Source organism: Chaetura pelagica, unplaced genomic scaffold (genome assembly GCF_000747805.2).
Source record: "Chaetura pelagica isolate M959 unplaced genomic scaffold, ChaPel_1.0 scaffold232, whole genome shotgun sequence".
Lineage (NCBI taxonomy): Eukaryota > Metazoa > Chordata > Aves > Apodiformes > Apodidae > Chaetura > Chaetura pelagica.
In genome coordinates this window covers 1,618,044-1,632,825 of record NW_009952441.1, presented here as the reverse complement: position 1 = coordinate 1,632,825, position 14,782 = coordinate 1,618,044, and the positions used below count along the sequence as shown (strand labels likewise).

The 14,782-nt window shown below is 40.0% G+C and overlaps 1 protein-coding gene across 2 annotated transcripts; it reads left to right on the top strand.

Moving 5' to 3' along the window:
* Positions 1-1,879: 1,879 nt before the first annotated feature.
* PLIN2 (perilipin 2) lies at positions 1,880-14,037 on the top strand. Of its 2 annotated transcripts, XM_010008432.1 has the most exons (8): positions 1,880-1,920; positions 1,999-2,194; positions 2,842-2,924; positions 3,428-3,713; positions 4,030-4,214; positions 4,944-5,078; positions 5,768-6,058; positions 13,475-14,037. In XM_010008432.1, the coding sequence occupies exons 1-8, from the start codon at positions 1,891-1,893 to the stop codon at positions 13,607-13,609; spliced, it is 1,341 nt and encodes a 446-aa protein (XP_010006734.1). In that variant the 5' UTR covers positions 1,880-1,890; the 3' UTR covers positions 13,610-14,037. The 2 variants fall into 2 exon arrangements, with proteins under 2 accessions (XP_010006734.1, XP_010006735.1); XM_010008433.1 differs by lacking the exon at positions 13,475-14,037 and having other exon boundaries at positions 5,768-6,484.
* The last annotated feature ends 745 nt before the right edge of the window (positions 14,038-14,782 follow it).

The window sequence follows — 14,782 nt, the reverse complement described above, 5'->3', positions numbered from 1 at the left end:
ACATCCATCCATAGCGAGGGGGGGAAGGAGAAATCCAGCTTGTGACTTACTTCGTTCGCTTTATTGGTCAGGATCTTTTTTTGGTGTCTCTGAGAGACGCTTTTCTTCCGTGGGCTTTGATTCCGACATCTTGCTCACCTGCTCTGCCGAAGTGGAACTGACGTTTGCCAGGACTGGAGCTGTGCAGGGGATTTCTGAAGCTGTACAAGATTCTACCCAACATCCCTGTCTTTAGGAACAGGGATGACTTCACAGACCTGCCCGCCCTGCTCTCCTGTTTTAGAGGCTAAAATTCAAATTCGTGCCATGTGTGGCTGGATCTTTTGGGGCACGTTATAAATACTGAATAAGCTTTAGAGGTAGAGCACTTGTTCATTCAAAGGCCACATTCTGCTCTTTTATACTTTTCTGCTCTACAGGGTGCTTGGTAGTTCAAAGTGAACTGCAGTTGTACTTGAAGCAGTCTGATTTGTAATGCTGTGTGAGAAACACAGTTTTTCTGGGGATATTTCAATATTTGATAGATAGGAGGAAAACTCTGTTACTGCTTGTAACCCTTGTCGGTTACTTGATTGCATGTCCCATGTACAGTGGTTAATCTCATTACAGGTGTTACCTTATGGCACATGTGTGTTAATATGTGCAAATATGCCTGTAAAATGTTAACAGCATGCCTTTGTCCTTGTTCCCCGTATGTAACAGAGAAAACTTTTCATTGGCCTTAGTCAGGATATTCATGGACTCCCTTTGATTTTGTCATAGGTATGAAAAAGGAAACTGCTGTTGGCTCTTTGACAAACCTAGCATAAAGTCTTGAAAACCATAGTCCTTTCAAAGCTGGAGTTTTAGCTTGTTTTTCTGTTGCCTTAATGTATACCGGTTCATCTGGAACTTGTCATATTAAACCATTTAAGGAAAAAGTGCTTCCTGCAAACTTAGTTTAGCCTCCATGTGTGCATAGGATAACATTACACATGTGTTCTCCTTATGTGGTACTGCAATATCCCTTCCTTTTATAGGGCTCACAGGAGGTGGCTTGTTAGTACTTTCTCCGTGGGAATACATGTTGGAAGATAGCGGAGTAGCATAGACTTGTTGAAAGATTGGTGTCTACAGCCTGATTCAGTGTGGGATGCGTAGTATTTGAGCCTAAATTACAGTGAAGGAGAGTTATTTTCTGCAGTGGGAAAGTCTTTTGCTCTGTGTCTTATAGGAATGCTGACTTCTGAGCAAGCTGAGTGGGGGGAGCCCTACATGGACATCATGTGTGCCACTGGAGATAATGAACTCCCTGAGTTTAGTGGAATGACTTGTGAGAGTTGAGCTGAGGTTATGGAAATGTGTACTTCACCTCAATCTTCCATGTATTTTCAAGATTTGGACAGCAATTATGACCCTAATGTCAAACTTGACCCCCTTATGCTAACAGAAAAATCTAATCTGAATTAAAATATTGGTGGTGAATTCTTCTTCTGACTTAGACATCCTACACTAAAGTTTGAGTCCCTTATTGGCTGGTGTTTTTGTCCTGGCTCAACAAATAAGGCCAAGTGTTGTATACTCTGTCTAGAAAAATAAATTAATCCACCAGCAGGTAACTGGTAATTCTACAGTGGAATTGCTGTACCTCAAAGCCTGACTTTTGCATGTGTCCTCTTTGTATTGCCTAAATGGAACAAAATAATTAGGAAACAAAATTTTGAAGCTCTAGATTGTTACAAGAAAATGTAATTCCTATATGCAAGAATGTGAACATCCTAATCTCCCAGTTCAATGAGGTTGATTATAAAAGGATTGTTAGTTTCAAAGTCTGGTGTTTAGATGAAGTGGGTATGAGGATGTCATAACTCAGATATGCTTCTTTCACAGGCTGTTTAAGACCTGAAAAAAATGGCATTGGCAGCAATTGATCCACAGCAGGTATGTACGTCTGTCTTAGCCCCGTAGTTTGTCTGGTTCAGCAAAATAGGAGACAACTAACCTTTCTGTTTTAAACAGAACATTGTATCAAGAGTTGCCAACCTTCCCTTGGTGAGCTCCACCTATGATATGGTGTCCACAGCTTACATCACCACAAAGGATAACCATCCTTACCTGAAGTCAGTATGTGAGATAGCAGAGAAAGGAGTGAAGACAATTACTTCGGTAGCCATGACAAGTGCTATGCCTATCATCCAGAAACTGGAACCACAAAGTAAGGCAAAGATGGAGCTGTTGATAAGCTGAGTGTTTTATATAACCAGATTTAATTACAATTTAGCATGGTGGTGCTGGTCTGGAGTGTGGTTTTAGATAGCTGACTGAACCTGTTGCTTGGCTTGTTGAGTAATTAATGACAGTGGGGTATCATTTAACAAAACAAAAAAAATCTATAGCTGAAGCAGATTCAAGTTTTTGTAATACTAAATTTACTGATTTAATCTTGAGAAGGGACATGGTTACATATGAGTTGTGCAACACCTTTCTCATCATTGACGTGATTTCAAACGCAACTTTGTACTTTCTCTCACAGAGAGCAACTTGTGGTTAAATTTGGCAACAGTGTCACAAGGCTGTTGTAACCAGAAGCCTGGTTTCCCAGAATGGCAGAAGGCCAGGTTCTTCAGCTGCTTCCAAGAGTTTCTTGTAAAGATCAATTTCCTTTGCCTGCAAGTGAGCTTTTTTCTGCCACTGTAAACCTGCCTTGCTCTTTGGCTTTACTGCTTCAAATCTCACTGAAAAGGAGAGGAAAATACTTGAAGAGCATTGTTGCAAGAGTTCTGTTTTGAGAAGAATTCTCGAAATTGCTGTTGTTTATACTAAGGAAAAAATTTACACTAACTATTGTAATTTATTTTCTAGTTGTAGTTGCCAACAACTATGCATGTATAGGTCTAGACAAAATCGAAGAGAGACTGCCTATACTGAATCAACCTACTGATAAGGTAAGTTCTTTACCAGTGCATATGCTAAGCAGAAGTACTATATGCCCTCCTCTTTTCTGTTATCACTAAAAATACAGGGAGATGGATTTCAATTAGCTGTAGTTGAGGCACAGCTTAGAAGCAATGTAGAAGTAAAAGCTATTTCTTTAGAATTGTTTGTTGCCTTTGTTAGGCCATTAAGCCTCTGCTTTTTTTCCTGGCCCACTGTTTGTCAAGTCTGTCTATAGCTGCTGTTCATAGGTGGGCATATTTTCTGAAAATTCAAGTCTGTCTCTCCTGCTTGGTGTGAAGCAAGTAGTGTGTGAATTATATTCATTTAAATGTTTTTAGCTGATGGTTGGGTAAGAGTCAGATTTTGTTTTGTCTTGTACATACATTTTCAGGGCAGGATTTCTTCTGTATAACCAATATTTCTACAAGCTTTAGCATAAACTTTTATTTCCTGGATTATGTAGATCTCATTAGAAAATATTTCTAGTGAATCAACCTGTTTCCTTTGACAGGTTGTCGCCAATGCCAAGGATGTAGTTGTTGGAGCCAGAGAAGCTGTGACAACAACTGTGTCTGGTGCCAAGGAAACTCTTGCTCACACAATCACTGGAGTTGTGGGCAAGACTAAAGAAGCAATGCAAGACAGTGTAAATATGACCAAGTCAGTTGTTAATGGCAGTATTAACACTGTCCTGGGAAGTCGTGTGGTGCAGATGGTGAGCAGCGGAGTGGACAGTGCTCTCACTAAATCAGAGACCCTTGTAGACCATTATCTCCCACTTACAGAAGCAGAACTAGGTAAGACTTAACTCAAAGTTTGATTTTGTTGGAATGCTTGTGTTGGAGAAAAGCAAGCAGTGATCTATTTATTCCTTACTTATAGACGGGAGGGGGCATGTGCTTCTTAAATTGCCTTTTGCCTTGCTGGTTTTAATAGCATCTTCACAGGGAAGTAGAGTGAAAGTTAGGATTTCCACTACCTGGTGGAAACCTACCCTGGTGCTAAGAGACTACTAAACAAGTCCAGTATTCAGCTGTTAAAGCAAATAAAATTGCCTCAGACCTCTTATGTTTTGTTCCAGTAGTTAATTTCCTTTTTTTTCTACATACATAGAGAAAGAAGCTGCAAGAGTTGAAGGCTTTGAAGTTGGAGTTCAAAAGCCAAGCTACTATGTTAGACTAGGATCCCTGTCTTCAAAGGTTCGCACACGTGCCTACCAACAAGCCTTAAACAAAGTCAGAGATGCTAAACAGAAAAGTCAGGAGACAATCTCTCAGCTGCACCACACTGTTAATCTGGTAAGTTTCAGCTTTCACTTGTTTAAAAGGCAAGTCTTGGCCTAGTTTCAGAGTGCAGAAAAGAACCAAAAGGGGCATAAAAATACTGGAATTGTTCTCTCAGGTTAAATGCATTTACTAAATATAATGCATTTCTCATTAAGAGTTTTCCCCACTGTTCAGGAGAGGTTCTAAATCAAGCTGAGCTGTAAACTAAGCAGCAATTGCTTGTAATTTTAAGCTCTGCAGAAACAGAAGTGACATTTAAAATTACTGCTCTTTGAGTGTGGGGTTTGACACAAACCTCATTCATTAAGAAAACCTCTTGCAATATAGAAACACTTTAGTCCTTTAAGTCCTTTTTGTTAATAAAATGTTGGGTTTGTTATGGGCTTGCTCTTCTTGCTGTGGCTATCTCTAATTCCTGGGTACTTTAGTAATCATATCCTGTTTGTACCTTTATGTGCAGGACAAACTGTGCATAAAGAGTCATTGCCTTCTATAAACTTCCAAATGCTTGTGTAGGATGCTTGTGGAGGAAGCATTTGAGGCAGAGGGATAAACTACAGAGCATTTAAAAACTACTTCCAGTTTTGTCTAAGAGAAGGAAGACACTTTTATATACCACAAAGTCTTATATACTGAACTTCTAAATGTATATTTAAAAAGTTACAAAGCAGGTAAGGTAGGTTAGCCCTAATCAAACTGTTTGGACTCTGTGCTTTACTTCCTTATTCGGCTGTATTTCAGATCGAGTATGCCAGAAAGAACATGAATAGTGCCAATCAGAAACTTCTTGGTGCTCAGGAAAAGCTTTATCAATCCTGGGTAGAATGGAAGAAAAATACAGGCCAAAATGATGGTGATGAACTGCGTAGCGCTGAGGTAAATAGATGTAAATGTAAACTGGAAAGAGATTGTGTAATGTCAAGGCAATGGCAAACTAACAGTCCCTAAAATGTGCAACATCTTAACAACTCAGGAGCTTATGTGAAAGTGGGGAATCTGAATGCTGAAGCTCAAGGCAGCTGACAAGTGACAACTCTGAAAAGTAGGGGACATCCAAACTCGTTTGAGCCTACTTCCTGAAAACACTTCGGGGATCATTCTCCTTTCCAGAGAATGCTCATCCTGCTTAACATGTGAATCAGATAAGCTAGGACTCACTTAGCTGATATGGCCAGACCAGAATTAATTTCTCAGCATACAGCAGTCCTAGGCACAGGCTCATTGAGTCTTACATGTAGCCTTAAACAGTCACTCATTGATTAGAATATACTTACCTGCTGTGACTTGCTATACCGGAGTAGAAACAAGAGCTTGCTTACCTGTCACTGGGTAAAAGCTACTGATGTTTCTCTTCCACAAAATACTTGAGCATTGAAAACAATATCAAGTACTTTCAAGTCTCTGACTCCTCAGACTTAAGACTGGTTTCATTATCTACTGTGGCTTTATTTTACTTATATACCCCTTTATTTTACTTACCTTTTCTTCTTTATGTATCTTGAGCAACATAAAGCTGCTAGTCATAAAACATATACTAAAATGCTGTTACGTTCTTTTATTTCTAGCACATTGAGTCAAGAACTCTAGCTATTGCACGGAGCCTCACTCAGCAGCTTCAGACCACCTGCCTCACACTGGTGTCAAGCCTACAGGGGCTGCCACAGAATGTGCAGGATCAGGTTTACAGTGTTGGGTCAATGGCAGGTGATGCATACCAGAGCTTTCGGTCAGTATCCTCCTTCCAAGAATTATCTGACAGCTTTCTTACCACTAGCAAAGGACAGCTGAAGAAAATGAAGGAGTCTCTGGATGATGTGATGGATTATCTTGTTAACAACACACCACTCAACTGGCTGGTAGGTCCCTTTTACCTGCAAGTGCCTGGCATTCAGCATGCTGAGAGCAAAGGTGAAGGGGAGAAAAATTCCAGCCCGAAAGACAAACAGCCTGAAAATGCTCCTGAATAAACTGCATAGTATGCATGTACTCTGCTGACTGACCAAACAAGTGGCCTTAGCAAGTGTAGCTGTCAAAAAAGCCTTGGAGAAAAATTAATAAACATAGGAGTGGGGGAATGATACAGAGTGAGGACACTCACACATGGGCTGTGGTGTCCTGTGTAGTTAAGCCACTCTCAAAACTGTCTTAAATGACTAGATATCGACAGCTTATAGTTGTCAAGATGCCTTGTTTGTCTACCAAGTTAAGAAACCCCACCATGCTTATTAATTGTATTAATGGTCTAAATGGAATCTACCATAGTTAAAAACATTTGATTTGTTGCTTAGCCTGTACCAGAGCTATATAAAAGCTTTACAATAAAGCACATTGAAAAGCCTTGCAGTCTACATCTAGGTATGCTTAAATTCCATTTGATTATTATGCATCTGACTTTCTCAAATTGTACTGCAACACAGCTTGTGACAAATTCTGTGCATGCAGTATTCCAAAGCTTAAAGTGGGGTTTCTGAATGAGTCAGCTGGAGTTACTTAAATGCTATGACAGTGTTAATGTTAACTATATAAATTTAATTATTGTATAACACATTAACCTGATAACAGAGTCATGAAGTACCTCAAGTTGGAAGGGACCCATAAGAATCACAAAGTCCAATTCCCTGCTCCTTGCAGGATTACCTAAAACTAAGCTATATGACTATGAATGTCATTCAGGCAGTCCTGGAACTCTGACAGGCTTGGTGTTGCAACCACTTCCCTGGGGATCTTGTTCCAGTGACCAACCAAATTATCAATACTTTTTTACTATGCAGTCTAAAGACAAAATTCATGCTGTTTGTACCCAGGTGCCCGCTGTTGTGTGCATTGCTGGGTTTTTTGTAGCCATTGTTTTGTAATGCATTTTGTATGTTAGTAATAAATGCTTCAGTAGACAAAGTCTGTGTCCATTTCAGTGGTGTTTGAAACAAATGTAACTTGCTGTTCTGTGACTCCTTCAAACTGGGTCTAGCAGAAAGCAAGCTTGAAATGCAAATGAAGTAGACATGCATCGTATTTGTGTATGTGTGTATGTATAGATAGGTAAGATACTGCTCCTGCATTCCTTCCTCCCTGTGAGTTCCTCTGCATTTTTCCATTCAGTCTTAGCTTTACTGCTGCTTTTTTGGTGCTTGCTGTTGCCTACCTTTAATGACAACCTAAGCTGGGAGCTAATATTGAGAAGTGTATGGACAAAAAAATCTGTTCTGCCTTCACAGAAGGTGTTCTGAGACTGCCAGCTACTGGCTTTGGCTGCTGGGTGCTTATGAACAGTATATACTCTTCAGCTGCAAATACCAGTTTTGACCTGTTTATTTACCTTCTTTTGAACCTGAGTGACTACTATAAATTAACACTTAGCAGCTTGAGTGAAATTGTTTTGCAACAAATCCTGTAAATCCCTTCTCTGGATGACACAGTCACTAAGAAATAATCTTTCTTGGTTTAGGGCTGTCCAGGTGAGTTATCTGTGTTTTTAATGTATGCTTGGTGCAACTTTGAGTTGCACAGCAATTTATTATAGCAATGCTTCCTGCTGTTTTCCAAGAGGTCACAAAATAGTTTGAAGCAAATACGGAGTTCAAGAGAAGTTTGTTGCCTAGTGACATGTTGCTCCATGGAACAATGCTGGAGTACAACATGGGCACTAAAGGAAACTGAATGTAGTCTAGTCTTCTAATGTGAGAGGGCTTGCTTAGCTCTTAAGTCAGAGTTGGTCTAGAAGTGTTAGGAAGACTGCTATAAGCACAGTATTAAACAAAATTGTAACAACACGTTGTTTGCACATAAAGGCTTGCACAAAAAGGATCTTTAACTCCCAGCTTTAACTACTTTTTGTAAGGGGCCTGCTTAACAAGAAATTGATGAGAGAAGGTGAGATGTCTGCTTCCAGCTAGGGTCCAAGTTAAGACTTCTGGAATTCTTTTGGCAACTACTTCTGTTTACTTTAAGTATTGAATGAGTCCAACCAGATGGTATCCTTTTTAATCTCAATTTGTAATAAAGTTTGTAGAGCTCACCCACTCTTGTAAAGAATAGAACTCAGGAACAGAATAGAACAAATGAGCTTGGGAGCAGCTGGCAGTTAAAAGAAGAGAACTGCCATTTTAATGTGTTAATTCTGGAATTTGGAGACCTTCATTCTGAGGTGATCTGTCAGATAAGATATTCAAACTGTTCATTGTCTTGGGGTCAGAGAAATAAACAGCACCATCTAGTATTAATGTGAAATCAATACATCTCTCTTTTCTGCCTGAAGTTGCACTACTGCTTTATAATCTTAGATGGCTGATCAGCTTTACTAAATGTCAGTGAACAGGTAAAGTAGAAAGCAAGGAAAAATGTTACAAGCATAAAACTTCAAGTAACTTCACTCTCACCCTGCACTGTTGGGTGGCTTATGAGTAAAAGTTACTTTGACTTCTGACAGCTGACCTGCAACTGGTGGCCACACATAGCATTTAAGCATGAATTCCCCTTACCTAATGGCTAGGCTAATACCTTGTTACACCAAAAGTGCTATTGTGGTATGTGGTTCTTTTGTTGGATCTTGCTGCCCCCTGATAAGTTTCAGAATTGGGAACACTTCCTGGGAGGAAAAGAGGTCTAAATAACAGCAACTCCATAAATTCATATTAATATAAATTAATATAATCCAGTCTCTGGATTGAAATTACTAGAATGTCCTGATAAGGACAGCAGTGAATATTTACACTGAATTGCAACTGTAGCTTGCATGGCCATCTTCTTGCTGGTAATTTGTACAGTATATCCCTAGACTCCATTTGAATTACAAGCCTAAAGACAAAACTTGGTATTTGCATATATCACACAGCTTAACTACACTGCACAGAAACTTGCTTGCTTTTAGTCCAAAAGCACTTGTGAGGATATAGCTTGTGCTAGAAAGCTGTGAAGTCTCTTTGGAACCCTTAAAAAAGATCAGACCACATACATTGAAAATTCTAGGAAACAGTTGATCCTACTTGCAGCAATGCAGAGAAACTAGATGAAATGGAACACAGTGTCAAAGGCTGCTAGTTGCACAGGAACAAGGATAAAGGTTGGAATACTAATGAAGCAATTCCCACTGTTAAGGCTAATTAGGGTTTATTTAGAATTCAGAAAACTCTCTCTGTAAGAAATCCATTAAAAATCATTCATGCTAGTGAAACTTCCCCTTTCCAGGCTTGTTTAACAGAGAACTGTTATTTTATCATTGCTAATAATCCTTTGCTACAGAAGTTATAATTCTAAGCATTTATGCATAGTTCCATGTGATATAAAAGTTTAGGAAACATTATATTTGTAGCAGCCTACACATTGGTCAAATCCAAGTTACAAGATTTATATGAGGACTGAAGCTGCAAGCATAGCTAGTTAATCTCAAGCTAGAGAAAGGTGTAAAGCTTTTGAAGTCTCTCCCATACCTTGAAATTAATTTTTTGTAATAACACTTTCTAAGATGCAACTTACAGTAATACTGTATAGCTAGTAAAATAGGTGTAAGGATTCAGAAATAACATTATTTATTTTTCAAAAATACCATAGCACACAAAGCCCACTGAAAAAGCACCCAAAACCTGATGTAAGCCATCTAATTAAAGACAAAACACAACCTAACTTACGTTTTAAGCATGATCTGTTGCTTATTTGCATGGTTAGAATGTTTTACATACAATAATTTGTGGGAGACACTGCAGTATTTTGTTAAATACTTCTTTTCAGACTAAAATGGAGACATTTATTTCTCACAATACAGTCTCTGATGACTAAGTGGTTGTTCTCAAAGCACACAAAATAGCAACTGTATTTCAAATTGTTAGTGGCTCAGTTCTGAAAATATATTAAGCAACAACAAAATAAATTTAAGGTCATGTTGACCTTAACATTTGTGTATGAAGATAGCAAAACACTGAAGTAATGTTTTGCACTATTCACTACAAGGATTTTGCAAGCTTTGCACTATTCTGTATAAAATATCTACCAGCATCTTGCAGAGGAAGGGCACAAGGAAGTATCGTATCTAGCCTTATTCTCTTTCTAAGAATTGACTTTCTGCTTTGTTTTGACTTCCTGTCAACTGTGAAAAGTAATATGCAACTAAAGGTCTTGGACCTAAGCAAGTCTGCCATGCCAAGGCCTTTGCATTTAGTTAGGCCAGTGTGCAGAAGTCAGAATATGCTATTCTAATACAGAATCACAGAATCTTAGGGGTTTTAAGTGACCTCAAAAGATCATCTGGTCCAACCCCCCTGCCAGGCAGCGTCACCTAGAGCACATCACACAGGAACTTGTCCAGGCAGGTTTTGAACATCTCCAGTGAAGACATTAAAAGGAGACTCCACAATCTCTCTGGGCAGCCTGTCCCAGTGTTTTCTCACTCTCACAGTAAAGAAGTTTTTTGATGTTTACATGGAACTTCCTATGCTCCAGTGTGCAACTATTGCCCCTTGACCTATCACTGGACATCACTGAAAAAAGCCTGGCTCCATCCTCCTGACACTCACCCTTACATACCTGCTCACCTTTACATATTTGTAAACATAAATAAAATTCAGTATGTTATTTTTATCAATGTTTTGGATAAGGGGATCAAGTGTACCCTCAGCAAGTTTGCAGATGACACTAAATTGAGCAGGAGTGTTGATCTGCTTGAGGGTAGGAAGGCACTGAAGAGAGATCTGGGCAGGTTAGATTGATGGGCTGAGGTCAACAGGATGAGGTTTAACAAGACAAAGGGCTGGGTCCTGCACTTTGGTCACAATAATCCCAAGCAATGCTACAGGCTTGGGGAATAGTGGCTGGAAAGCAGCCTGGTGGAGAAAGACCAGGGGGTGCTGGCTGACAGGTGGCTGAATCTGAGCCAGCAGTGTGCCCAGGTGGCCAAGAAGGCCAATGACATCCTGGCCTGTACCAGAAACAGTGTGTCCAGCAGGAGTAGGGTAGTGATCATGCCCCTGTACTTGGCTCTGGTGAGACCATGGCTTGAGTACTGTGTTCAGTTCTGGGCACCACAGTATAAAAAAGAAATTGAGTTCCTGGAGCATGTCCAGAGAAGAGCAATGAGGCTGGTGAGGGATTTGGAGGACATGTTGTATGAGAAGTAGCTGAGGCAAATGGGGTTGTTTAGTCTGGAGAAGGCTCAGGGGAGATCTCACTGCTCTTTACAACTACAAAAGGAGGTTGTAGAGAGGCCAGTGTTGGTCTTTTCTCCCAAGTAAGTCACAAGAGAATGAGAGGAAATGGGTTTAAGTTGTGTCAGGGGAGGTTTAGGTTGCATGTTAGGAAAAATTTATTTACTGGAAGAGTGGTGAGGTATTGGAATGGGCTGCCCAGGGAGATGGTGGAGTCGTCATCCCTGAAGGTGTTCAAGAATTGTTTAGATATGGTGCTTTAGGATATAACTTAGTGTTGTGGTAGTTGGATTACATTGGACTCAATGTTCGTGAAGGTCTTTTCCAACGTTAATGATTCTATGATTCTGTGATTCTATTTTACCCTCATGCTGACAGCTATAGTCCCATTTGAATTTCTTTTATGGCTGTGAACCTCTTATTAGTATGTTAAAGGAGTCAGGTGCTTAAAATGTATACATGAAAGAGATGAAAAAGCATAAACTTAGGTTTGAGCAATGAGCCTGTTTAAAGTAGGAGTAGCATGGATATAAGTAATAAAAGTGTCCTAAACCTAGGATGTAGTGAAAATTATCTCTGACCAGACACAGTTACTGAACATGGTCATGTTCCCAGTTCAGTGTAATTACAGAATAGAACAACTTTTTTTAACTGTCTGGTTGGGAACATTTTAAAATAAATTTGCAAATTCACTACTTTGCCTTAGTCTTGTTAACCAGTCCCAGTTTACTGCTGTATAGAATACAGGTTTGTATGTTGATAATGGGAAAACTTGTTGAGTTGTCCAAGTGCACTGATTAGAGTTTTAGGGAAACTGCTATAAGCAGAAAGATAAAAGCAAGAGAATTCTTGCTGGGAGAAGGATTATTTCCTCTATCTCTAGTGCCTTTTCATTTTTTTTAGGAGACAACAATTACTTATCTCATTTTAATCAAGCTTAAATTCTCAAAGTGGTCTATATATCTCATTGTATTCACACTACTGCCTGATAAGTGACATGCTGCTTACATTCTTCTGAAGCTCAGTTTTAATTTTTTAATTAATATTATATATATTAATACCCACTCTCTAAGGAACGGAGTGATTCTTGTTCAGTCCTGCAGTGCTATCTACAACCTAGTAGCTGAAGCAGAGTAATCCCTTTATCCTTTGACGTGTTCTCCATTCTTTGGACATTCATTCATAGCAGGCAAAGCATTGATATGTCTATGCACTATTGTTCATAAAAATGAGTTCTAAGCAAGGTGTTTTGCAGTTAGGGAATGGATTAAAACTGCTTCTCCAGTCAGCACTGAGTCTGGGTTACACAAATGCCAAGAAGCCTCTTCAAGTTCCTGCTTCTTTGTACATGGAGAACCAAAGTCCTACCAGCATGAAGCAATTGTTAGATGCTGCAGCTGCGCCTAGTTCCGTATGTGTCATCAGCCACATTAAAGCTAACCATGAATCAAATTATAGATGTAAGTAGTTTTCACTTGAGGCAAAAAACTTTTGGTTATGAGCAATTTTGTTAATTATATCCCATTTTTCAGAAATACCAAAGTAATCTAAGTCCTACTAAGGGGACTTAAGGGTTGGGACTTAAGCTCCTAAGTGTCTTAGCCAACATTTTTAGAAGTGTGTAACAACCATGTATCCACTAATGTCTCTGGCCATTCCTGAAACCTGGTGCTGCTTAACAATACGGAATACTATACATGCAGTTAAAACAGATGCCAAAATGGGATTGCAGTTCCAGATGCTTGTTTCCTGAGGAAAAAGGTTTGATGTGGTAGACAGGCACAGCAGTACAGAGCAATCCCTATCAGGCTCCACAGGGCAGGTTCCTTTGTATAGCCCATTGTTGCCAAGGAAAGAAAAAAGGCAAAATACGTTTAATAACATCCTTTCTTAATTTTTCAGCTCTGTTCCATGCCTACTATAAAAATCTTCTAAACAATTGGTCTAGATCCTTCATAATACTTGGTCTGTCTGAATGCTATGTGTTTTGTATGCAACTGAGCATATTTCACCCTGTATTCAATATTTTGGGTTTTATTTCTAGACATGCTGAGCATCTTTGTCTCCTGGCTTCAGTGAGTGAGGTGTACTGCACAAATTATTTACTTTTACATTGATTGAAATTTCATTCCTACACAGGTTCCAGATTTCAGTATTACAGACCTGTCTTCAGAGTCAGATGATATCCCAGACTTTTTGGATTTGGATGAAGAAGATCAACAAGACTTTTCACGCACAAATGGCCCTTACACTGCAGGGCAAAGAGCTGAATAAAGAGAAGCATACAAGTATTTTTGATACAATGTACTTTTGCCATGTTTAACTTATATTTCTCCTTTTTAAATATGATCCTGCCTAGCTTAGGGATTTTGGGGATATTTTTTTAATCAGTACTATGTCATTTAGCGTCATAAAAATTCTGATTTTATTTTTTTTTTTCCACCTAAGGAATGCAGGCAATGTTAATTAATTAGCATGGGTGTCAAGGTCCCATTCTGTAAGCCAGGTATAGCCTAAACAGTGTATCCAATTGATCTAATCTTTGTTGATGATTTGTTCTCCTGCTGGCAGCAGCCATGAGAATATTCCAGTGCTTTGCATAAAGGTCTGCCAACAAAAGGAGTTGCTGGGGATTTGCCCACAAAATTTCCCCCTTCAAGTCTACATGAGAAGCACTTCTGCATCTACCTCTTTGCTGCTGGAATGGGTAAGAGACTTTGTCTCAGATTCTCTCGAGCTCTTTTTGTTAGGCCCTGTACCTACGGAGTTCAGAAGCTCAGAGCTTCCCTTTGGCAAGGGTGCTTTATGAACAAAAGGACTCCTTTTCTCTCTACACGCCTTCTGTGTGCAAAAAGTTTGACCATCCTGATGCTCTCAGTTGTGAGGACTGAGACTAGGAGAGGGTAAATGCTGAAAAAGGAAAGTTTTCATAAGGATGATGGTGAAAAAAGAAAGGGGAAGAGACTGTGGAAAACGGATGGCAAAGAAAATGAACAAAAAACCCCAAACAAATACGGGACAAGACAAAATTGGGGAAAAAAACCAAACAAACAACCCAAACCAAACAGCAACCTGAAGGCTGGGATCCTCCTGGTGACAGTGATGATCTTTTCCGCGTGCAACTACAATCCCAGCTACGTATTCGCTAAGGAACGTTGCACCCGGGCTCGCTCGCCCGCAGCAGCTTCTGCAGGAGCCGGGTTGTCGCGAAAGCTCGCAAGTCTGGTCACTGAAATGCCTTGCAATAAAAGTCTGAACCGCGCAGCCTGCTGCCCGTGTGAGTTTTACTCGCCCTGCGTCTCCCAAGCTGCGTCATCCCGATGACGAAGCGATCGGAACCAGACGCGCCCCCCGCGGGTTGCTCGGCCTGGCGGGTTTGAGGCCCCTCCCGGACTACAGCTCCCGGCAGGCAGCGCGCCGCCTGCGCATGCGCGGCACCGCCCCGCC

What these genes read in the sequence shown, in the direction of transcription:
- PLIN2 (XM_010008432.1), top strand. Translation starts at nt 1,891, where the DNA reads ATGGCATTGGCAGCAATTGATCCACAGCAG. An exon ending in CAGCAATTGATCCACAGCAG is followed by an intron (nt 1,921 to 1,998) that starts GTATGTACGTCT and finishes TGTTTTAAACAG; the next exon opens with AACATTGTATCAAGAGTTGC. An exon ending in ACACACCACTCAACTGGCTG is followed by an intron (nt 6,059 to 13,474) that starts GTAGGTCCCTTT and finishes ATTCCTACACAG; the next exon opens with GTTCCAGATTTCAGTATTAC.